Source organism: Denticeps clupeoides, chromosome 3, assembly GCF_900700375.1.
Source record: "Denticeps clupeoides chromosome 3, fDenClu1.1, whole genome shotgun sequence".
Taxonomy (NCBI): Eukaryota; Metazoa; Chordata; class Actinopteri; order Clupeiformes; family Denticipitidae; genus Denticeps; species Denticeps clupeoides.
The window spans coordinates 28124046-28146882 of NC_041709.1; the positions used below are offsets into that span (position 1 = coordinate 28124046).

At 40.7% G+C, this 22837-nt stretch overlaps 3 protein-coding genes across 4 annotated transcripts; 1 reads left to right on the forward strand and 2 right to left on the reverse strand.

The window, feature by feature from the left end:
- Positions 1-912: 912 nt before the first annotated feature.
- Positions 913-3618, reverse strand: lgsn (lengsin, lens protein with glutamine synthetase domain). Its single transcript, XM_028973535.1, has 4 exons — positions 3502-3618; positions 2752-3391; positions 2262-2434; positions 913-2172 (listed from the first exon to the last, which is right to left on the reverse strand). The coding sequence occupies exons 1-4, from the start codon at positions 3529-3531 to the stop codon at positions 985-987; spliced, it is 2031 nt and encodes a 676-aa protein (XP_028829368.1). The 5' UTR covers positions 3532-3618; the 3' UTR covers positions 913-984.
- A 1056-nt stretch (positions 3619-4674) lies between these two features.
- Positions 4675-8829, forward strand: ptp4a1 (protein tyrosine phosphatase 4A1). 2 transcript variants are annotated; one of them, XM_028972911.1, is made up of 7 exons: positions 4675-4854; positions 6441-6608; positions 6873-6960; positions 7232-7324; positions 7417-7547; positions 7661-7735; positions 7887-8829. In XM_028972911.1, the coding sequence occupies exons 2-7, from the start codon at positions 6523-6525 to the stop codon at positions 8002-8004; spliced, it is 591 nt and encodes a 196-aa protein (XP_028828744.1). In that variant the 5' UTR covers positions 4675-4854; positions 6441-6522; the 3' UTR covers positions 8005-8829. The 2 variants fall into 2 exon arrangements, with proteins under 2 accessions (XP_028828744.1, XP_028828746.1); XM_028972913.1 differs by lacking the exon at positions 4675-4854 and having other exon boundaries at positions 6466-6960.
- A 347-nt stretch (positions 8830-9176) lies between these two features.
- col9a1a (collagen, type IX, alpha 1a) lies at positions 9177-22621 on the reverse strand. Its single transcript, XM_028974532.1, has 32 exons — positions 22529-22621; positions 22176-22250; positions 22050-22088; positions 21902-21964; positions 21133-21186; positions 20964-20999; positions 20058-20081; positions 19912-19965; positions 19565-19618; positions 18995-19027; positions 18824-18880; positions 18676-18729; positions 18375-18428; positions 17109-17162; positions 16971-17024; positions 16778-16831; positions 16629-16682; positions 16481-16534; positions 16366-16419; positions 16221-16265; positions 16070-16123; positions 15673-15726; positions 15530-15583; positions 11807-11878; positions 11585-11620; positions 11453-11497; positions 11104-11136; positions 10769-10915; positions 10598-10652; positions 10331-10519; positions 10064-10141; positions 9177-9937 (listed from the first exon to the last, which is right to left on the reverse strand). Exons 1-32 carry the CDS (start codon positions 22580-22582, stop codon positions 9732-9734), a joined length of 2043 nt encoding a protein of 680 aa, XP_028830365.1. The 5' UTR covers positions 22583-22621; the 3' UTR covers positions 9177-9731.
- Positions 22622-22837: the final 216 nt, after the last annotated feature.

The following is a 22837-nucleotide window of genomic DNA, read 5'->3' on the forward strand; positions in this document are numbered from 1 at the left end:
TCTCCCAACCATCTGATAACCCACCACAAGTATCCTGAAATGTAATAATGCTGCGATTGCGTATTGCGGGAGTGACGTCATCTGTGTGACTGGATGGCCGATACAGAAAACAGAAACAGCTATATAATAATTCAATTAAACAAGCAGAAATAACATCATGAAGAGACATTTTAGTATAGTTTTTATCTTGTAAACCATATTTAGTAGTTTTTTATGCATCAACAATATTATATGATATATTTATATATATGTGTATTATAGTTATCATCTCATAACCAGCATTTATGCTTTGTGTCGCCCGTTGATGAAGATGTTTTGTCATATATTTCATTGACAAAAAACAACACTAGTTTACCAACATACTTTAATTTACTTGTAGTTTCAACTCCTCCTTCATTGTGTTGTCTTTATTTTAGCTTTTGCAACAAAAACTTTTCTATATGGTTGCAAAATAATAATAACTGAACAGGATAATAAATTCATTACATTGATTAACTATTTTTTATTAATTGTAAAGAATGTTAAATGCAATGTTATTCTTTTCTTACTAAATAAACAGTAGCGATGTAGTATAATAAAATTGTTTGTTTTTGCATTTATGTATTATAATTGCACAAGATTTAAAGGAAGTGTTATGTATCTGTGTGTACCAACCCAGCCAATGGCAACGCATGTCCCAACACCAGATAAATGGCATCAGGTTACCGTGTCAATTGTCATCAGGTACCGTGTCAACCAGACTGGCTGATCCACATGGCAACCACTATCAGGAACATCCGAAGGAAGAAGAAGATATCTGTATGTACCTGTTCATAGTTGGTTTGTTTAGTGTAGTGTGTAGACCACTAGGGGGTGATAAAAAGCTATATGCAGCTTAATCTGGTGGAGTATCCTCATACAGATTGACCTTTACAAAGTAGAAGGGTTCCCTTTTAATCAGATTCATCTGCTCCAAATACATTTTAGATACTTTTTAAGATGCACCTAAATGAAGTATTCCAAGCTTTTGTTCCTTTCTGAGTCCAATTCTTGTGTCTCAATCTCAAATTTCTTCATTGCAATGAAATACTGAACAAAAGGATCCCCCAGAGCCACACGTAGCACCACATCTTCCGCCAATGCCTCTAGAGCATCCTCCAGTTTCACTGGGATGGCAAACTGCCTCTGTGAAGTTGCTGTCCTGTTTAGAGTGTGATCAGAGTTCAGTCCCCGCCTGATCCCATCTAATCCAGCTGCCACAGTTGCCGCGAGCACGATGTAAGGGTTAGCCATAGCAGACCCCAGTCTGTTGTCAACATGCATCTCCCTCCCACCATGGGCCTTCACATTGAAGACGCAGCTGTTGTCATTGCAACCCCAGGATGCGTAGAGCACTCGCTTCTGGTCCTTTGTCCCCTTGGTGAATTGGTTGCGGCAGCTGATCCCAGGGGCCATTAGGCAGCTTAGCGCAGCAGAATGGCTCAGGAGCCCTGCTAGCCAATTCTTGCCAATTTCTGACAGCTCTCCAGAGCCTGTGTGAAACAGGCTTCTTCTACCATTAGCATCCCACAGACTGTGAGAGAGGACCCCTGAGTTGTGTATGCCATTGTCAGTAAAGAAGCTGGCAATGTAGTTGTACTTGCGGGCAATCTCCTTGATGCCAGTGCGAAAGGTGAAGGCACTGTCAGCAGCCTCAATGCCAAAATTGGGCATGAAGGCAATCTCCATCTGACCTGGCCCACTGGCCGATGCAAAGCTGTCTACATCTGTACCCATGTAGTACATACCATTGACCAGTTGCCGGAGGAAAGGAAGATCGTGATTGCTCAGCAGTGTGGTGGCTGGGAAGAACACTGTCTTAGGACCCACTTGCTCGGGTACACCCAGAACGCAGCATTCGTAAGTGAAGGAGGAGTGCAGAGAAAAACCCATGCTCTGAAGCTGAGCCAGCATCTGTTTGGCTATAATGCGGGGTGAAGTGCGCAGGGGGGCACCTGTCACAGATAATGGATCACAAATGACCCTTGCTGTGTGATCAGCCCAAGGCAGAACTTTGAATGTTGACAGGTCTGGAATTAGAAGCACATCGCTGCTGAAGTTGGCTGGAGTGGCATTGTCAACCTCATTGATCTTTGGACTCAAAGTCAGCTCCAGGTAGCTCCTAGGCATTGGCACACCATAAATAGCCTTTTCCTAAAATGAACAACATATTATATAATGATTATTATATCAGAACACACAACAGTCAGTCCATATTTGTCAGTTAAGAAAAAAAAAATTACATGGAAGAAGCGAGCCGGGACCGTTTTGGACCTGGACACACCATGTAGATCTGTGGCTTCAAAGCGAACAAAGTCAATGTCTTCACGGGCAACCTGTTGCTTGATCTGCTCTACTGTCGAGATGAAGTTTTGAGATACATGGGCATCCACAGGCAAGTTGTCCTTACTGTTATCTATGGAAAAAAAACACATTTCACTTTCAGTGATTAATGCTTAATCTATGATGTCAAATTTACCCAAATGCCTTTGCCATCACCACTGAAATCCACAGATTTTTTCACAGATGTCTGATATGTCAGATTTACTTCTGTTTGACGTGAAATTGAAGGGATCACATGGGTGAATTACTTGCCTAAATTTAATCTGTTTGTGTAAACTTAATGATGATAACTGAAATTTATTGTCAATAATGATCCTAAAATAGTGGTAGGTTTAGTTTTTATATGGTGATATCACCATACTGAAAAACAATGCTGGAAAAAGCACTGACCTGTCTGTGACTCCCTGTTGTTGTTCCAATTTTGCCTGTGTTCTTCAGGAGATCTCAGAATGGAGGTCCTGTTCAGATCAGACATGTTCCAATCGCAGCTGGATGCTGTCTTGTAGGAATTTCCCTCACCGGCTCTCCACTGTCTCTTGACACCATCACACAGAGGCTTGAAGGTTGTGAATGACCTGGATGAGGATTCGTCCTGCCGTGTCTCCGCATTGCTACTGTGAAGGTAGGTGCAGGGATTTCTTGGCCATCCCTCATCTCCTTTCTTATTGCTCATGGCAGCACTTTCATGCAATAGGTTCTTCAGTTCCTCCACTGTCTGCTTGGACACTCGGCCCTCAGTGCAGGGTGCCTTACTTTCTCTGATTCGTCCTTCTCTGGACCTGCTGCTATCTGATCGATTTGAGGGGTCAGACGAGACTAAGGGCCCACAATGTGAAGGGCCAATGGAAATGATGGTTGGAGCTTCTGTGAGTTGGGTTTCCGTCACAACAGATTGTACCATTGGCATGGGCGTCCCTCTTCTTTCCATTTCTAACATGGGTACATATCGACCACTAACCTTTACCCCTTTCTTCTTTTCCATGCTCATCATGCTACCATCCACTTGGTCTGTAGTTTTATCAGTGGTATCCTGAAAATTGTCAGAACAGATAAATACCATGTTCCTGATATCAGTACATTTACAACTTTTTATTTCAAATCAATCGTATACACAGTAAGACAGACAGTGTCATGTTTTACCTTGACTCCGGAGGCATGTGGTCTGTTCATTTTTTTTTTCCTGGGTGCAAGTGGGAATTGGTTAGCTCCAGATTAAAACCAGATCAAATGTTCCGCACATCCCTTTATACCACACCTACACAATGGTGCTTTTTTTAGAAGATTCTGTGTGTGGTCACAGGAAAACTGCTGCCTGTGAACAACAACAGTAACTGTCCAAACATTCCTCTTCAGCCACAACATGAACCATCCAGGCCCTTCAAAAGTGCATTGTACTTGTGCAAATGGAGGAGGAAAACCAACAGATCAGCTGTTTGGGTCTAGCATTTGGTCGTCCATTCAATCAAAATTTTTTTTTATTCAGGATTTCCATGAACTGTGCCATACACTGTTATAATATGTTATGAGGCAATATGTTATGTGAGTTGGTGTTTCTTCATAATAACCTGACTTCACTCATTAACAAAAGATCATTCCATAAAATTGACTCTAATGGACATGACATTCAGTCACCATGTGAGGAGCTTTTCCACGAGGTCAGGCAGATTTTTCCTATCAGAACAAGACAAACAGCAATGTCCAGCAATGTCACAGATCCAGATTTCATAACATTTACATTACATTTACATTTATGGTATTTATCAGACGCCCTTATCCAGAGTGACTTAGAATCAGTAGTTACAGGGGACAGTCCCCCTGGAGCAACTAAGGGTTAAGTGTCTTGCTCAGGGACACAATGGTAGTAGTCTGGGTCTTCTGGTTCATAAGCGAGTGTGTTAACCACTAGGATACTACCACCCTGTGCACTCTAGCAAAAGAACATGAAAGACATTATATATTATTCTATATAATAACTTCATAATGAATATAAATAGTCTGTAATATGGAAAGATTGATAAAAACTTATTTTTAAGACCAGTACACAAAGAGGATATCATTCATTTTTTTTATATAAAATACAATGTCACAACAACAGTATGACAAAGTTATCTTGGGCATATCATAATAAATATTATGACAATATTACAGGTCACCACCTGAAAGATATATACAGTACTGTGCAAAAGTCTTAGGCAGTATATACAAATTAAGTATTATTTAGATAGACTGCAGTCCTGCTGATAGAACAAAACAGCATTCAGAAAAGAATCAGGCGAGAGCGCGCGCAAGGTCGCGCGCTGGGCGCGGCCTCGTCACTAATAAACGGTGCCGCGCACGGCCGGTGGCGCGCATAACGGAGAAGACACCGACGTTGGGGGGGGCACGGAGCCATCACCGCCGTTGTATGGTGCAAAGATATTGGGTTTTTTTCCTCGTCTTTTTGGGACCGGCTTTATGATTAAGCTACAATCTTCAATGAGTAAGCATATCCCAGTAAGTACCAGCTTTTAACACTCGTTTCTCCCGTCTTTTCCATCCCAGATTCAGAGCGGTCGCCATCTGCTCATTCATAACCGGTACGCGGTGATGTTCTGTCGAGTAAAATATCTACAAATATGCCCCGTCGTGTTTTTTTCCCGTGAAGTGTCTTTTGTGTGTGTGTTTTTCGTTCGCCTGCACGATATGTTAGCGTGTTGGCGGCGTTTTATTTGCCCAGCGCAGATAAAGAGGTCATGTTGTTGGTTTCATATTTATATGAACCTATTCCGTGGATTTTTGCTGGCCTTCGTGCGCCCAGAACGACGCCGAGCTCATCTGCTCGCGGTTAGCCGCCGCCATTGCCGCTTCCACGACCACCGAGAGCCATTTTACTGTTCCACACAAAGACGAGGCGCTCCGCGGCCTGCCAGGGATTCATTTTCAACACTAAACTGTCCCTTTTAATCATCCATCACGGGAGTGTCCATTATGATGCGTTCCTGGCCGGGATTAGCTATTAAATTAGACCGATCGGGTTGAAAAGCGGGTCACGTTCATGGGCTAATCGACTGTTTATGGGATCGATACTCTGAATTCTGATTGGTCACGTCTCTTTACAAAAGAGGGATTTAGTGTTGGATTTTATTCACTATTAACTGATGTACATCATTTATCGAAGTAGCCAACAGCTTTACACTAAACACGTAATAATAAGCCCCTCCCTTTCATATAAACCTGACTACAAAACAATATAGTTATTTATATTTTTTGCTGCCATCAGTTCCAAAGTGGTTTTAATTTCACATGAAGGGAGATTATGATGATGCTCCTGCCTCAATAAAGAAGTGTCAGAAGCTATAAAAAAACTGAGCACAGTGCATAAATACTTATTTCAAACATCAACACAACAGGCTTGGATGTGAACAATTACTAAAAAGTCAATTACTATGAAAATGTAGGCAAAGGGGAATATGTAAACAACGGATGGACAATATCTATGTACACAGCAATGTTTATTGAACCTGAACAGTCATGTGGCATACAGATGTATTTGTTCAGTCAGGAAGGTTTTTGACCGTGTAAGTTTTGTAGATATTCCATGGCTGTTATAACTAATGTGAGATATAGTGGTCGAAGTTCAAAGCCGCACAGAGCAGTGTGAAACGGCGGCGCTATACTCCAATCAGGCAGCCACAGAAACTATCGGCACTACTTAACAAGAATTTTTATATCCCTGCCAGAAAACCAATACCATACAACAAATAATCTCTTTGTAGTAACCATGGTAACCAGTTTGTTCTTGAGATTTTCTCATCTGTGATGACAGATTTACACCGATCCATCTGTTCCTAAGCAGCATCATTCATTCAGCAGCAACTGGTCATGTTGTAACATTTTGAAAATGTTACAACACGACAGTATGGCATATTGTCACTTACTGCAACCAAAACATCAGTAGAACCACAGAGTAATCTAGTTAGTCGTGGTTTGAACCTACATTGGGGCTGCTTTGGGGGGGGACACGACACTGTAATCATTGCTATTTTGGCCTAAATGATGTGAAATGATTAACCCTTGAAACATTCTAAATATTTCTACAGCAGTTCTGTGGAGTTTTGGGCCGCACCTTTATGGAGTTTCTGAAAGGCAGTGGAGACTACTGCCAGGCTCAGCACGGCGTGTATGCGGACGAGTGAAAGACCTCGCACACCACCCCCTGAAAGCAGCCAAGAGGGCGCGTCCACACCAGCAGAGCAGGCCTGGATGGGGTAAATCTCCATAAGTGCACTGCCCTCGTCGGCCTTCGCCTCATCAGACTCCAGAGGACCTGCCTTGTTTTGAAGGGTTCTTTTCTGCTTTAATCCTTTGTCACCCCTGTCCCTCATTGTCTTACTTTATTTTACCCTCCTGAAAAGTCGGAGCCTTTTGCTTTTCTTTTTTTTTATTTTATTTAAATTTCTTGTTCATTTTAATTACCTCCCAGTGTTGTTGACTAGTTTGTATAAGTCTGTAACAATGGCACGTATGAACAGACCTGCCCCAGTGGAAATCACCTACAAGAACATGAGGTTCCTCATCACCCACAACCCCACCAATGCCACTTTACATAAATTCATTGAGGTGAGTAACATGTACAGATCTTTGACCTGCTCAGGGACACAATAGTAGTAAATGGGGTTTGAACCTGTGACTTTGTGGTCTTCTGATTCATAGGCAAGTGTCATAGCCACTAGGCTACCACCCAATAATTATTTCTGTTCTGTAAATACCTTGGAATTTGATTTTCATAGATGATTCATTGAGAACATACTGAGGCTGTGCCTGAGAGGTTATGTGAGAAGTGGTTAGTCCTGTTTGCTCTGGTCCCAACTGCATAATTGTTTTGTTACAGGAACTGAAGAAGTATGGTGTGACCACAGTAGTGAGAGTGTGTGAGGCCACTTATGATGCTACCCTGGTGGGGAAGGAGGGCATCCAGGTTCTGGTGAGTCCTCTTCCTCTTTCTGAGAGGTTATCTGTTTAATTCTTTACATTTTTTGTGGTCTCCTGACCCATGCTGTGGCTGGCTGTATGCAGGATTGGCCATTTGATGATGGCGCTCCTCCATCCAACCAAATCGTGGATGATTGGTTAAACCTGTTGAAACTGAAGTTCAGGGAGGAGCCTGGTTGCTGCATCGCTGTCCATTGCGTGGCTGGTCTGGGAAGGTTCTTATCACTTCTTCAGTGTTATCAGCTCTTCATTCTTTGTCATATCTGTGGGATAACTGTTTTCTGAGAAAATGTACGAATACGAACTGTGTGTTCTGTGTATGTTCTAGAGCTCCTGTTCTGGTTGCCCTGGCTATGATTGAATGCGGAATGAAGTATGAAGATGCTGTCCAGTACATTCGGCAGTATGTGTCACCACAAATTATTTTTTTAATAATTTTCCTGAAGGCTTTATGGTCATTTCATGACCTAATTTGACACTGGAAGACAAAAAGCTCTAGAAGAATTATTTAAGCATCTTTTAAAGTTCATGAGCCATCTTGAACATTTTTCCAGGAAACGTCGTGGAGCATTCAACAGCAAGCAGCTCTTCTACCTTGAGAAATATCGTCCAAAGATGCGTCTGCGCTTCAAAGACTCCAACGGCCACCGCAACAATTGTTGCATTCAGTAGGGCTGAGCTGTCCATCCCAGCTACCTCCATCCACATCCAAATATACATGTGTTAAATAAAATAATCTTAATTCTTATAATCATCATCATTTAAAACCTCCTGTCTCTGAAGGTTTTTTTTTTTTTCCCTGTTCATTGCCCTCTTGTTTGCTTCAGCTCATAGTTGTGTATTTCTGCTTGTTTGCGTCTTCTCAGAGTTTTAAAGGGTTCCTGCCAATCTTCTCCATTTCTGATATGGACAAAAAATTGCCATTAGTCCCATTTGGCGAACTGTTGCAAAGGTGACCTTTGCCAAACTAATTTGTATGTTTCATTATGTGCATTGTGGTTCAATATGAATTTTTAATCACATTTTTGTAACCTTTTACGTTGCAATGGGTTGATGCCTGCCTTCAAACAGTTCACATTCAATTGCCTTATGGCGGGAAAAAAAAAGAGGCTACCGCCTTTTTATTTACATTTTTTTGGGGGGCAGGAAGTGCAGAATCCTCATTCAGTAAAATAGAACAAATGAATTGAAGGTTTGGGAATGTTTTGTTTTTTTCCTTCTTTTCTCATCCATGCATAGTTTACTAATTACTGCCATGTTGGGAAAAATGTGATTTGTGTTGAACGTGTTTCAAACTGGATTGAAATGTCTGCGGTATTTTGTATGCCTTTTGTTTGATTTGCGTAATTTAATACTTGGATACTTGATTCATGAATTTGAAATGTGTACTATTAAATTGGCTATTTATATTATAAATGGATGTGTTTTAGTATAGTGAAACGGCAACTTGTAACTGTTCACTTGTGAAAGTACATTAAATAATACCCTGAAATTTGTCATTTGTCTTGCAGTTTTGTTTCTCATTGGGATTGATTAACATTAGCCAAATGTATTATAAAATACATTTGACAGATCACATGGCCACATGCTTAATCATTTTATAGCAGACTTGTTGCTACTTAATTGGAGAAAATTCATTGCAGAAAACAAGAGCACAGCTCCTGTGCACATCAGGTGTGATTGGCAGCAAAAATGTATATTTTTAATGATAAATTTTTTCTGAAAGGATTAAGACAACAGTTACAAACATCAGGAACAAAATGCCACGTTTAACTGATTCATTGCCACAGCAGTGTAAATCCAATTGGTAGATTATGTCTCATATTAAGTCATATAAAGCAATCAAAGCTTTATCAAAATGGATTTATTTCAGTGTTCACAAATGAAGTCATAATTGGCGCATATAATAAATAAAACAGAAAAGTCAGTTTTTTTTTTCGTCAGGAAGAGGTACCGGCCAATAGAATTGTCCCATTGCACAAAAACATTATAAAGAGGTAAACAACATAAATCATTAATCAAAAAGTATAATTAAAAACCAATATCAACACATTTACACATAATCAAGAAGATGCTTTGGAATTGGTTGTTATTTCACAGAAAAATCTAATCAAATGAGATACATATTTTGCCTTCAAGTGTAAAATGAATTTTCACTAGGAGCTGTTGTAGATGTTTCTTTGTAATATCCGAAGTCATCACAGTGACTGATGGACAATTATGATGTATCTCAGCACCATGTACATATAAGGCTCATTAGAACATAATTGATCATCATGTTCCTGATGTAGAAGGCTTTCATTCCTGTGTTGTTGTTTTGACCTGAACGTCATTGCTGCGTTCTCTTCACTGGACATCTCTGGCCTCTCAGTTTGGGTTTAGTATGCCTTACTTGGAGTTCAAAGCACATCGGGCCCTTTCATACTGGAGTCTTTAGCTGAGACTTGGGATGCAGCACCCTGCAGGATACAGTCGGATGGTTCACAGTAGCCGTTTGGCCCTGGAGGTCCAGGAGGACCAGGAACTCCAGGCATTCCTGTTACGCCACGCTGCCCCTTTGGGCCATCACGTCCATTGCTGCCATAGGCTGGGTGGCCTTGTTCCCCTGCAAGCACGAAAAACCAAAATTTAGTGAGAAAGTGTCACAAAGCAGAAACACCGGTACAGTCCTTGGTGCAGACTGGATGATCATGCTAGCTGTTCATGCTTGAGATATACATTAATCACTCACCAGGCAGCCCAGGGGCTCCAGGAGCACCTTTAGGTCCACGAGCTGTAGAGCCTCGGTCGCCTCGGTCTCCTGCATCACCTGTGAAGTACAAGTTTTGGAGGATGAGGAACAAACTCTTATTATTATATTATCAGAAATCCTTTCAGCATGGTGAAAACATCCCTACAGTGAATCAGGCTTTGGGAATGTTTCTCACTTCCAAGCATTTGGGAACTGGTAGGGTTGCCAACCGTCCCAGATTGTCCAGGACATCAGAGGTTTCCTCACCTTTGGGTCCCTTTAGCCCAATAACCCCAGGAGGACCTTTAAGACCAGGAAGCCCTCTGCTCCCTGTGTGTCCTGGGAAGCCATGCTCTCCAGGGGGCCCAGGAGGCCCAGGTGGACCTGGCAGGCCTGGAAGGCCAGCTACTCCAGATTCTGGCCGTGTGAGACTAGCAGCAAGTTGCGCAAGCTGCTCTGTAATGGGCAGCAGAGTTCAGATGTTACAGGTTACACATATATGTTTCTACCTTGATGGAGAATAAAAATTCTTACCCTGCATGACCCTCATGCACACTTGTGTAATGTGCTGATCTGTTGGTGCTTTCCCCTGAAGGAATAGAGACATCATTAGTCTAGATGCTGTTCCCGCAATGGAGAACCCAGTTCGAAGGTAGTAATGGATTTGAATGTGCATTAGAGATGAACAGTAAAATGATTCCCTACCGGTGGCCCCTGTGGACCTGGGTATCCAGGTACACCCCTGTCTCCCTGGACACCACGAGGCCCAATCTCCCCCTGTGGACCCTCTAGACCTGGCACACCACGTGCCCCCTCGGGTCCTTTGTTTCCTGTTTCTCCTGGCCTTCCTGTCTGTGCATAATAAGGTGAGACAGCGGCTGAAAAAGTATTTTTTTTCTGTTTGAATTGTATTCTGTATATATGTTAGATAAACATTTTATGGCCAAGAGTATCCAGTCCACAGACATTTGGAAAATGGCAAAACAGGGTTATTTGATCCTAATTATAGGGTCTAGTTGAGTCATCAAAGAAACACTTACTGATCCTTTTTCTCCCTGCTCACCCTCATCACCCTGAAAAAAATATATAATTCAGATGTTTAAAACACAGCAAAAACACAAATGCTCCAGAGAACACTGATGTATCTCATTCACAGATTTCATGACTATTGAGACAGTATTCAGATATTGCTTAAATAATTCAAGGCATTAATCATGATTTATCAAAATAACAAAATGCCTTTAAAATGTTTTCAAGATTTTTTTTCAAGTCTCTTGACTGTAGCCGAAGGATTTTAAAAAGCTTGACCATTTATTGAAAGGGATTATATGTAATTAATTTAATCATGTGATTAATCATGATTATTCTAATTAAATACGTGTGTCTTACCGAGTCACCTTTGGCCCCCGGTGTTCCCTCCTCTCCTGGAGCTCCCTTCAGAAAATCAATTAATCAGAGTTCAGTTCAACATCACCAGCATCTCAGCATCAACTGAAGACAAGCGTAGCCTGAAGGACTCACTTGTTCACCTTTTGCACCTGTAAGACCCACTGCACCCTGGGAAGAAGATGTCAGTAAAACACCATGAACTGACTCATCCAGGAATGTTTGTATTATTATAATTTTTTTTTCATTTCTGCAAGACAAATTTTTCTAAGTAAAAATTGTCAAATGAAAGAAACCGCTATGTTGGATGGGAAGAAAATACACATTTCTGTTTTTGATTTTTTTTAAAGCTCTTACCCGATCACCTTTCTGTCCAATGAAACCTGCAGGCCCTGGTAGTCCTGAAAGCCCCATGTCTCCTTTCAATCCCTGCAACCACACAAACTATTTTACAATATTTTCCTGGTCATCTCTATATAGATATTTGAAAAAAGGACACAATTTAAAGCTCTATACAGAAATAGCTGAAACGCGCCTGGCTTGCTCTGAACCCTGATTGTCCTCAGAATTCCAACCAGACAGAGGTCTCTTTCAGGCCTCTTTCCTGCTGCACATATCCCCTTACCAACCAAAATATCTGCAAGGTGGTGGACCAGACCAACAACGGCTCATTCATAGAGCTGCCGGGGATTACAGGAGCTCAGGAACATTAATGTTCACTACCAAACAACACCGGGTACTGTAACAGAAGTCAGATGAGTGCAGGTGTGCTCAGGACAACAATAATTAAGAATCTGTAGAGGCAACACAGATTTGATGGACCACTGAGAGCAGACAAGCTACTGCTCCGAATAACAGAGATAATATTTCATAGAGCATTCAGCTCTTTCATCAGCCAAACGAATGTTAATTGTCTGTGCACAGTACTATGCAAAGAGTTTATGCAGTAGTGAAACTAATGAAAGGTTTTTCATTTTCCCAATAGTAACTTTGAAGTTGTTTACCAATCATTTCAATTGATTTGAGTAAATGCTGATATCTAGAGATGTGCTAGAAAAACTGAGAGTTGGTCTGCAATAAATAAGGGGGAGTGGTGGCTAGTGGGTATGGAAACAGTCCCGTAATCTGAAGGTTGTGGGTTCAAATCCCAAACCGCCAAGGTGCCACTGAGGTGCAACTGAGCAACACGTTGGCTACCCACATTTTTAGTGGCTACCCACTGGGTGTTGGGTGCTGTGCTGCAGTGTCTGGGTTACAGAAAAATTTCTGCTGCTTTGAAGGTCATAATGAGCAGTGGCCTCCATCATCCGTGGAAGAAATGAAAAATCACCAGGACTCTTCCTAGAGCTGGACAGCCATCTTTGAAATCCAAAAAACAGGCCTGTATGGTAGAGTCGCCAGACGGAAGCCACTTCTTAGTAAAAGGCACATATCAGCTCATCTGGTGTTTGCCAAAAGGCACCCGAAGGACTCTCAGATCATGAAAAAAACAAATTCTCTGGTCTGATGAGACAAAGATTGAATTAGTGTGAACGGCAGGCATCACATTTGGAGGAAACCAGACACAGCTCTTCACCACATTAATATCATCCCTTACAGTGAAGCATGGTGGTGGCAGCATCATGCTGTGGGGATGTTTCTCCGCTGATTGAACTTGGAGCCTAGTCAGGATAGATGGAACGATGACTGCAGAAATTAATAGAGACCTATTGGATGAAAACATGCTCCAGAGCACTCTTGAAGTAAGACTGGGGCAATGGTTCATCTTTCAGCAGGACAACCCTAAGCACACAGACAAGATATCAAAGGAGTGTCTACAGGAGAACTTTGTGAATGTTGTTGAGTGGCCCAGCGAGTGGCGAGATCTTAAAATGGTTGAAGTACTGATGCTTCCCATCCAACCTGATGGAGCTTGAGAGGTACTGCAGAGGAATGGGCAAATCTGGCCAAGGATAGGTGTGCCAGGCTTGTGGCATCATATTCAAAAAGACTTGAGGCTCTAATTGGTTATGCACCAAAGGTGCATAAACAAAGTACTGAGCAAAGGCTGTGAATACATTTACACTAATGGCATTTGGCAGACATCCTTATCTGGAGCCACATACAACGTGCATTCATGTTACCATCAACGAAGTAATCAGTTGTGGTTCACTAGGACTCAAACCTATACAATAATTTTTTTTCGCTTGGTTGTAGTTTTTCTAAGTTAGTCGCGGTATTCTCTAAAGAGGAAGGTCTTAAGCTTCTGTTTCGAAATACTCAGCAACTGTAATGTTCTGACCTCAAGGGGAAGTTCATTCCACCACCTAGGGGCTAAGACAGAGAAGAGTCTTGATGAGTGTCTTTCTCGTACCTTCAGCGGTGCAGGGACCAGGCGAGCAGTACTGGAGGGTCAGAGAGGGTGAGGTGTGAGGTATAATAAGGATTGTGAGGTAGGATGGTGTTACCTTTTAACCCAGCATCAGTATGTACTTTTGGTACCAAGGTACAGAAGGTCACAGTTGGGAGCAGATCTTCTCCTATAGAGCTCTGCAGCTGTGGAACGGCTTGCCGGTCAGTGTTCAAGACTCACCTTAGTTAGGCTGTCCTGAACACTGTTGCACAAATATACCACTAGAGCCATATATATCTGTACAAGTTGTACAATGCCACCATCTACTCCTGCTTCTGTTCTCTCCGAAGCACTAAATCAAGCACGCAGACCACATGCAGACTCCAGCGAAGAGACCACCAGATGAATCCTAGTCCATAGCATTGAACTGCTAACGAGAACGACTTGAAACAAACCAGAGGGTCACCACAGCCACCACCAGAACAGCTAAAGATTCAGGGATCTTCAAATGGACCATAAGCATCATAATGGACACGTATTGTACACCATGACACTGGACTAAACAACTACTCCGCACTGTCCATTACTTTCAAACATGGACAGTAGAACTTTTTCTCTTCTTGGACAAATTATGGGCTATATAAGAAATAAATTAATCTGATGTGGGCATACCTGCTAGAAGGTTAGAGTTACTCCCTTATGTACATGTGATTTCTCAGTTTTTCAAGTAATCTTTTTACACATTGTCATTATGGGGTGTTGTGTGAATTCTGAGGGGAAAAAAAATTATCAATTTTGAATACTTTTTTTGTGAATACTTTCTGGATGCACCGTGAATATTTCTTTAATGATTGACAGGGGTTTTTCGTTAAATTAACAAAATTGCTTATGGCTTAGATAAACAAAGTTTGGTTTTTACTGCTTTGTACTGGTGTTTCAGTTTTGAATGTGCAAGTGTCTGCAGGTCTCAACGTACTGTAAACAACACTAGGTCTGGTCAGTATGGAATATTTAGACACCTTTTTGTCCTGTTCACAGTTGGTAAATTTTTACACCAGCAACACTATCAGTAAGCTGCTGGACTTTTGGACAGTTCATGTGAAATTGTGTTAGTCAGTTTGACTCAAATGAACTTCAGTGAAGTTCCACATTCAAAACACTTTGTTTAAGACTAAGTTAAATCCCTGAATCGGAAACCGTTGTGTGTGTCTAATAATCCACAGCCAGGATAATACTGAGTAACTATACTGTATATACAGTTTATCCTCAAGTTGATTCACAACCAGTGCACATAGCTGAAAGAATAAATCCTCAGGAAAAATAGAAAGAGGATGGTCCCAAGCACGATCCAGGGGGAATCTCTGATGTCGAGAAACAGATTCTGCAGAAATATACTGACCTAAGGAGCCTGAATTAACTTGTCGTTCAGGAAGAACTAAGGTAAATGTATGCTTGTCAACCGAATAAACCATATTTTAGCGTGAATTAACTACTTTTAAGAATAACAAGCTCAATTAATGCTTGTTAACAGTCTTGTCTAATGTAGAATATTTGTTCTTTCTTTGGTACAATTGTTTCTTGAAGTCTCCACTGACACCATCTCAGATACACAAAAGTAATATCAGTTCACAAATGCAGATACAACACTGGTGCAATACAAATGCATTTTTACTTTCTGCACAAATACAGCATGACCTATGATCCAGCCTGGCCACAGGACAAATTTATAGGTCAGACGATGGTCTTACCCTCGCACCTGGTGGCCCAGGAGGTCCATCATTACCACGTTCCCCTCTTTCCCCCTAAAATAACACCCAAAAAGTTGCACATTAGACATAATCCAACTATGAGGAGGTGATAATCAGAAAAACAGAAACTAAATAATACTCACTGGCCCACCTCTTGGTCCGATTGGTCCCATTTCTCCCTGCTCACCACGCTCCCCCTATGGACAAGCGACCATAAACTCAAATGAACCAAATCAAGTTTGAAAACAATCCATTCAATATTTGTCAAAAGGGGAGTCATTAGAAGTATGAGGTGACTTTGGGATCTTCTGTCCAGAGGTCTGTGACCTGGCCTGATCCAGATGGGCCTGGATGAAAGTTTAGGATATCAGTTCATGATCCAGTTTATCATGTTAACTTTCAGAAAAGGGTCGGGTTTGGGTTCAGTTTCCGAGGAAGAGCCAGAATGTCGTGACTAACCATGGCTAGGTTTTGTGTCACACTTTATATCCATCTTCCCTCAACTGACAATGCAATTTGGCATGAATGGATTCCACTTACTGTTTTCCCGTAGTTCCCTATTAATCCTGCAATGCCTGGATCTCCAGAGCTTCCCTGGATAGAAAGGTGAATGTCACTTTAAAGAACCCAGTTCTACCCACCAACCCATGTGCACTGAATTCTGTGATGATTAAAAGGCTCAAAGACCAACCTTTGCGCCACTGTGGCCTTTTGCACCAAGAATTCCAGGTAAACCCTGCAGAAGAAACAGGGAAACATTGACTATCCTGATGCCATTAACTGTTTTAGCTTTAAAATAATGAAATAGTGTTAAGAGGGAGAAAAATGTTACGCACTGGAAGGCCCTGGGGCCCAGCATCACCTGGAGCACCAACTTTTCCCGGGATACCCTGGAAGAGGATTCAGAGTCATCCACAAAAACAACATCATGGGCCACAAAACCCACCATACCTTTACACCAGGCATTCCAGGGATACCTTCCCGACCGTCCACTCCAGGTAAACCCTGTGAAGAAACACGTATTTACATTATGAACAGACACACGCTCAAACAGTGTCTTAGTAGTAGTTCTGTGAAGTCCGTAAGAGGGTGGACTTACATGTTCACCTTTAGGACCAGATAATCCGCGAAGGCCTTGTAGTCCATTTGCACCCTAGACATAATCACATTTAGAAAGTAACACCCCCTTCTAGTAATTGATTATGCAGAATGTCTATTATATCACTGAAATAGGCTTCCTCTGCTCACTGGGACGCCTTTTGGTCCTGTTTCTCCAATTTTTCCTCTTCGACCAACATCACCCTGGAAAACGAAATACATAATATTAAGAACATATAAAATATGACACACAAACACACACTCAGGGAATGGCTAGTTTCAGTTCATGAAAGAAAATCCAGGTCAGAAATAAAGGGAAACCTAATCAAAAGAAAACACTTACAGGAGCACCTTCCACACCTGCAGGTCCAACATTGCCATTTTTCCCTCGAGCACCCTGATTGGTTTTCAGAAGATTTACTACTGTCATTAATAATTCATACTTTTATTGATCAAACCGAACCTGACCTTGCAGTCTTACCCTGTCACCTTTAGAGCCCATCATTCCAGTGCTGCCCCTCAGTCCGCCTGTTCCCTGTAATTATAAAAAGTGTCCATGTTCATCAGCACAGTAATTAGCATTGCAGTTTATCCCACCCCTATCACTTTATTAGAGACTTGTGTAGTATGTCAGTGGTCAGAGTCTGGCACACCATCTTCTGGTCAGAAGTGGTCAGAAACTGATCAAACGGTGTCTCCGAGTTCAGCAGGACATCTGTACAAAGTCATTGTAGACCTGAAAGCCAAGCTTATTTCTCTGAACTGTTCTTTTTCTGATTTTTTTGACAAGAATAATTTAGTGCATGAGTTTGAATATATTTTGGATTTGTACACCCAATCTCAAGACATTTGATCACTCTTTTAGGTAGATTTGGTAGAGATCATACGTAGAGGTTCATGGGCAAACACCAAGTTTGATATTTGTTAAAGTATTCTTGGGTTTGAAAGCCCACCTTCACTGTCCTTGTCATTCAAGTAAATCAAGTAAATCAAACAACTCAGTCTTCATCTTTCCTTCCGAATATTTTACCCATGTGAGCTCCTAGGGGATATCCCCATAGTGAACGATATCCCCATAGTGATGTAAAACTTTGGTTAGGCTAAAAATAAGTTAAATATAGCAACATTTGTAGTGATTGGTATATCCTAGCCAATTTTCTCTCAGCCAAGGGTGATAGTTTGGATCTTCTTCCAGACCTTGCCAAGGTGAACACCTCAGGTAATTGTACTCAGTTTGAACAATTTACAGTTGTTTGAACTGAGAATCTTGGAATCTGCACTTTTTTTGAAATTTCTACAATTTTCTTCCATAGATCTTAACTGAGCTCCTGAGACTTTTCCAATGTTATAATTGTTGGTCAAACACTTTTATGCTAGCACAGAGAAGCTAACAGGTGCACTGTAGTCATGATCACTAAGAAGACATTAATATACATTGGTCCTCAAGTTAAATGAGACTGTAGGACACTCAGCACCATGTATTGAAAAATTTTATTTGATTTATAAATGTACTTTGTAGACCGTTTGTAGACCCTACATGAATTCTAGAAAATCCAAAATAAACAGAAAATTGTCCAGCAAATTATTTATGCTGTATTGCCCAACAAGAGAACCACCAGGATGAGCCCACCTTTTCAAGGCAAATTAAACCAATTATGATATTCTGTAACAGGTACAGTTTTTTTGTTTAGATAGTACTGTATTGGGAACAAAATGCTGCATAGTATATCAATTTAAATATATTTACTGGAGGTCCTTGAGCTCCTTGGTCGCCTGGAAGTCCCTGATATCCCTCTTCACCCTGGAGGAGGGGAAACATCATGACATCAAACTGTTTCAGACAGCACCATCTTTTATAGGAAGCACCATCTTTTAAACGTGCTTCCAATGTTCACTTGTTCTTCTTGGATTAAATGAAAGGAATCTAAAAAAATAGATATTGGTGTAGACAATATCTATTTTAATTAAGTGTAATGCCGGGAAGTCTCGACTTCGTGCCGCTCAGAAGATGTCAGATCTGGGATTTTAGACATAATCAGCATCATCACCTTGTGCCCCTGCCTTCCTGGTTCACCAAATTCACCTTTGACCCCTTTGTGCCCCTGCAGAGAGAAGTTCACTTTACTGTCCACAACTCCAGGCATTCTCCAAATATCCCACAATATTTTCAGAAAAACACTCAAATTCAGAGCCTACCTTCATACCTGGAAGACCAGTATAACCAGCTAGGCCGCCAGTACAAGAGTTTGGACACTGCAGAAGAAAGGCCTTGTTATTTTCACCACTACTGAAGATTGATCAGTCATTGTGGAGAATGCAGATCAATATATACACTGAAATATAATATTAAACAATTAAAAATCTCACCAGTTCCTTCCCATCCCACACTCCTGGTGGGCCCTAAAATGGAAAATATTTACAAGAATACATAACGATTGTATTTGTTAAAGGGCATGTTTTAGTAGTGAACACATGTTAATATTATTGCTGTATATTCATTTTGAGCTTCCCGTAGACTGTACCACATCACTTGTAATTTGTTAAGTTGAAGCTAGAGACATAGGAAGCAACACAGTTTTTGAGCGAGTACCAGTGTGATTTATTCATGTTTGATCTGGACTCCCTCATGTTTCAAACACTTGTCACCCTAGCTTCAATAGGTTGAACAGAAGAACATAACTTAGTGCCACTACTTAAACCAACAACATAAAATATAGGGAAAGTCTTTTAGAAGGGGAAGACAGCAGGCCAATAGGCTTAAGGCAAGCACAATATAATCTTCATTATAATTTTGTATCAGTCTCCATTATCAATTATTATTATATTATAAAATCAGTACAAGACTGAAGTGCTTGGATCGTCTGGCCCTCTCACCAGACTTGATTTGTGGACAAATTCCAACTAAAGAAACTAGTAGTGAGAAAACTCTTCCTATACCCTTGGTCCTGCAGGCCCTGGAAGTCCTAAAGCTCCTCTCAGCCCTCTGGATCCCTGTGGAGCCAAAAAAAAAATTCAGTCCAAATAAAAAGTAAAACAAATGTCTGCCATGAACAGACATCCACTCTGCTTCCAACAGAAACAGACTCCACAGATATTGCTGTTCATCTACTCTCACCTGGACAATTTAATCTATATTCATGAAATATTTTATAGCCACATTACATGATACTTGAGACATATGAGGCACAGTGCAGGATTCATCTGATCATACTTGTTAAAACCGGGTTTACAATTCCACAGAAAACTGATAAAGACTCATCCATGGTAATTATCACATAACGTACGGGGGGTCCAACTTTTCCCAGTTCACCCGGCAACCCATCTTCCCCAGATGGTCCCTGTCAGAAAGACATTTTTTATATCAAATCTTTTTATATTTATTTTTTATATCGATTGTAATGAAAATGTCAATAAATATTAAACAACATACAGGTTTTCCATCAGGGCCGACTCCCTATAAACCAACAACAACAACAATAAAAGAAGTGAAACACAGGCCTGAAACGCATACAAAAACATTTATGGCATTTTATGCCATACTTCAAAAATTAAGTAATAAATCATCAGACAATGTTACATGCAACAGATTAAATGTAGTATTTAGAAAAAAAATAAGATAATACTTTTAGAATCTGATGCAATGTAAAAATATTTGCTTCACATACTCAAATGTAGATGACAGTGATTATGGCCAAAATTATAATAACAATTATTGTTGTCAATATTGTAATCACAATTATTAATCCAAATTATTCATTATTTTTATTGCACTTTCTATTTTAAACAGATTATTGGCGATAAAAAACAGTCCTGTCTTAAGAGATGACTGAAGGCAGGTCACTATGAAAATAATTAATTTTTTTTATATTTAATATGAAAGATGAACATCCATTTACCTTCTTGTTTGGAAAAAAAACTAGATACATACATAGAGGCATTTTGTATAGATTTGTCACGAACTATATACAATGAACTAACTATACAATATATAGAGGTGTCAAAACAAAAGCTGTGCCTTTCCTATGAGGTGGGGGTGGGAAGACTGATGCTCTGGTCTATAACATGAATAACGTTATTTGTCAAACAAATAGTTCTTTATTTAAATATAATTATTGCCAACGATCATCATAATTTAATCGTCGCAGCCAAAATCATTATCCTGAACAAAATGTGTTTTTGGCTAAAATGTTGATGTGTATTATGATTACAAATCTAATATCACATTTAATTACTCAGAAAGGGCATGCTTCTGCTTCTAAATTAAAATATGGCAGAATCTACATGAATTTCTTGTGTCAAATAACAGTAATGACATCACAAATTCCTGTTTACTCACAGTGGCTCCACGGGGTCCAGGCAAACCTGGTTCACCCTGATAAAAACACAGAATGATTTCTTAATAAATTTTGTAGTTTATTCAGTTACACTCTGTCACTCAGATTCATCTGAAATGAAAGTAAAAAGCTCACATTCAATTTTATACGTCAAATGAATGCAAAACGTACCTTCTGTCCCACATGCCCAGCTGGACCAGGATCTCCAACAGGCCCAGGTAAACCCTGAGGAGAAGAAGACACAAGGAAGACACAAGGAAATTTATATAATTCTACAGGTATTAATTATTCAAAAAGTAAACCAACTCATATTGCTGATCTCATTTTAATGCACAGGTTTTACAGAAACCGTCAGTATCAATAATCGTTAAACTGGTCACATAAAGTATAATCTAAATATTGATATCATAAGATAGTTTTGAGGCCATATCAGTTATTTATGGCACTAGTCAGGGCCTTAAGGTCATATAAGGTCAAAGTCGTATGTCAGAAATGTCTCATTAACACCCTGCAATCTTTGTTCTTCTTTTTTATTCTAAAAAAGTTTAAATGCACATTAACAAAATTAATATTTTTTCTTAGTGGCTCCACCTCCTTTTCTCCTTATCTGGACAGTGTCACGTTCCACTGTTCTCAGCCCTGCCCTCAACTGAGGTATCCGTTTTAAAAGCCTATGGTTGTTGAGGTGAATCATGTAAATCTAATGTTACAAGGGAAGTTCTGCACCCCCTCCTTGTTCTAAGCTCCCCAGCTCACACAAAAAGCCCTCTGTCCCCATCAGGAAGCGCTTTGGGGCTCAGCCTCCTCGGATATAAAAGACCAGATTGATATGTCCCACCGACTGCCGTTTTTTTCCTTTTCCAAAGTAAACCACACTGACGGCCCTTCGTGCTACAGATGTTCCATTAAGATTCGTTAGAGTAAGCACTGAAACACTCACATCTGCTCCAGGAATACCGGGCAGGCCATTCGATCCAGGTTTTCCATTCTCCCCATCGGGGCCCTGGAATAACATTTATGTTAGTGTTTTTCATAATTTTATTCTTAATCACTGAAAATGATCTTCATAGTAGAGTGACGTTACTCACCGGAGGCCCATCAAGACCAGGTCCAGGTCCTCTGTCCCCCTGAAACCAAACCAGTACTTATTAAGCGCATGATGGTTTGGCGTTAGAGGATGCAACAGTGCACATGGAGATGAACAGAAGTCTTACATCTATGCCATCCACTCCTGGAAACCCTGCCATGCCTACAGGTCCGCGGGGCCCAACCGGACCAGGAGGTCCTCTCTGAATAATAAGCATTTAAATCCCGATTTAGAACTTTGATTTGGTTAGACACTTGGACAACGACCCCAATGCAGGGCTCAGAAATTTATCTTTAGATAATTACACAGTTTGTGTGTACATGCATGATAATAAACTGCTTCTGAATCTCCAATTCTTATTAATATCATCATACTTACTATTATGGGAAGCACATGAAAATTTTAATTATGGAAAAAAAAACACTTTTACAAACCCATGATAAACTAAATCAACTTTAAAAGATATAAATGAACTCTGACCTGTGCAGAACAGATGAGGACGAAACTCAGCAGCAGCAGCAGCGGAGGCGACATTGCGACTCTCCGAACGGACCAGCGGACCGGGTCCAGACTGAACCCCGAGACGAGCGGAGCGCCTCCTCCCACACCGAAACAAAAATTATTCATGACGCTTGAGTCGGTGGGGGGAGTTTATTTACCCGCCCGTACTGTAGCGGCGTGGGATTTGAATCTTGATGCATCAGATGCTAAATGCTACCTTCCTGTCTTTGTCTCTTTGTTACTGTTTTTGTTTTAGATTTTTCTCTCAATTCTATAGCTGCTGAACGG

Bases quoted from the DNA above. Each gene is read 5' to 3' on its own strand.
- lgsn (XM_028973535.1), bottom strand. From the start codon at position 3,531: ATGAACAGACCACATGCCTCCGGAGTCAAG. The intron at 3,392-3,501 runs GTAAAACATGAC...GACAATTTTCAG, and splicing joins CACATGCCTCCGGAGTCAAG to GATACCACTGATAAAACTAC. The intron at 2,173-2,261 runs GTAATTTTTTTT...TGTTCATTTTAG, and splicing joins TCCCGGCTCGCTTCTTCCAT to GAAAAGGCTATTTATGGTGT.
- ptp4a1 (XM_028972911.1), top strand. From the start codon at position 6,523: ATGCGGACGAGTGAAAGACCTCGCACACCACCCCCTGAAAGCAGCCAA. The intron at 7,325-7,416 runs GTGAGTCCTCTT...GGCTGTATGCAG, and splicing joins AGGAGGGCATCCAGGTTCTG to GATTGGCCATTTGATGATGG. The intron at 7,548-7,660 runs GTTCTTATCACT...TGTATGTTCTAG, and splicing joins TGCGTGGCTGGTCTGGGAAG to AGCTCCTGTTCTGGTTGCCC.
- col9a1a (XM_028974532.1), bottom strand. From the start codon at position 22,582: ATGTCGCCTCCGCTGCTGCTGCTGCTGAGTTTCGTCCTCATCTGTTCT. The intron at 16,832-16,970 runs GTAAGTGTTTTC...TTCGTTTTCCAG, and splicing joins CAGGTGTGGAAGGTGCTCCT to GGTGATGTTGGTCGAAGAGG. The intron at 9,938-10,063 runs GTGAGTGATTAA...TCGTGCTTGCAG, and splicing joins TGGAGCCCCTGGGCTGCCTG to GGGAACAAGGCCACCCAGCC.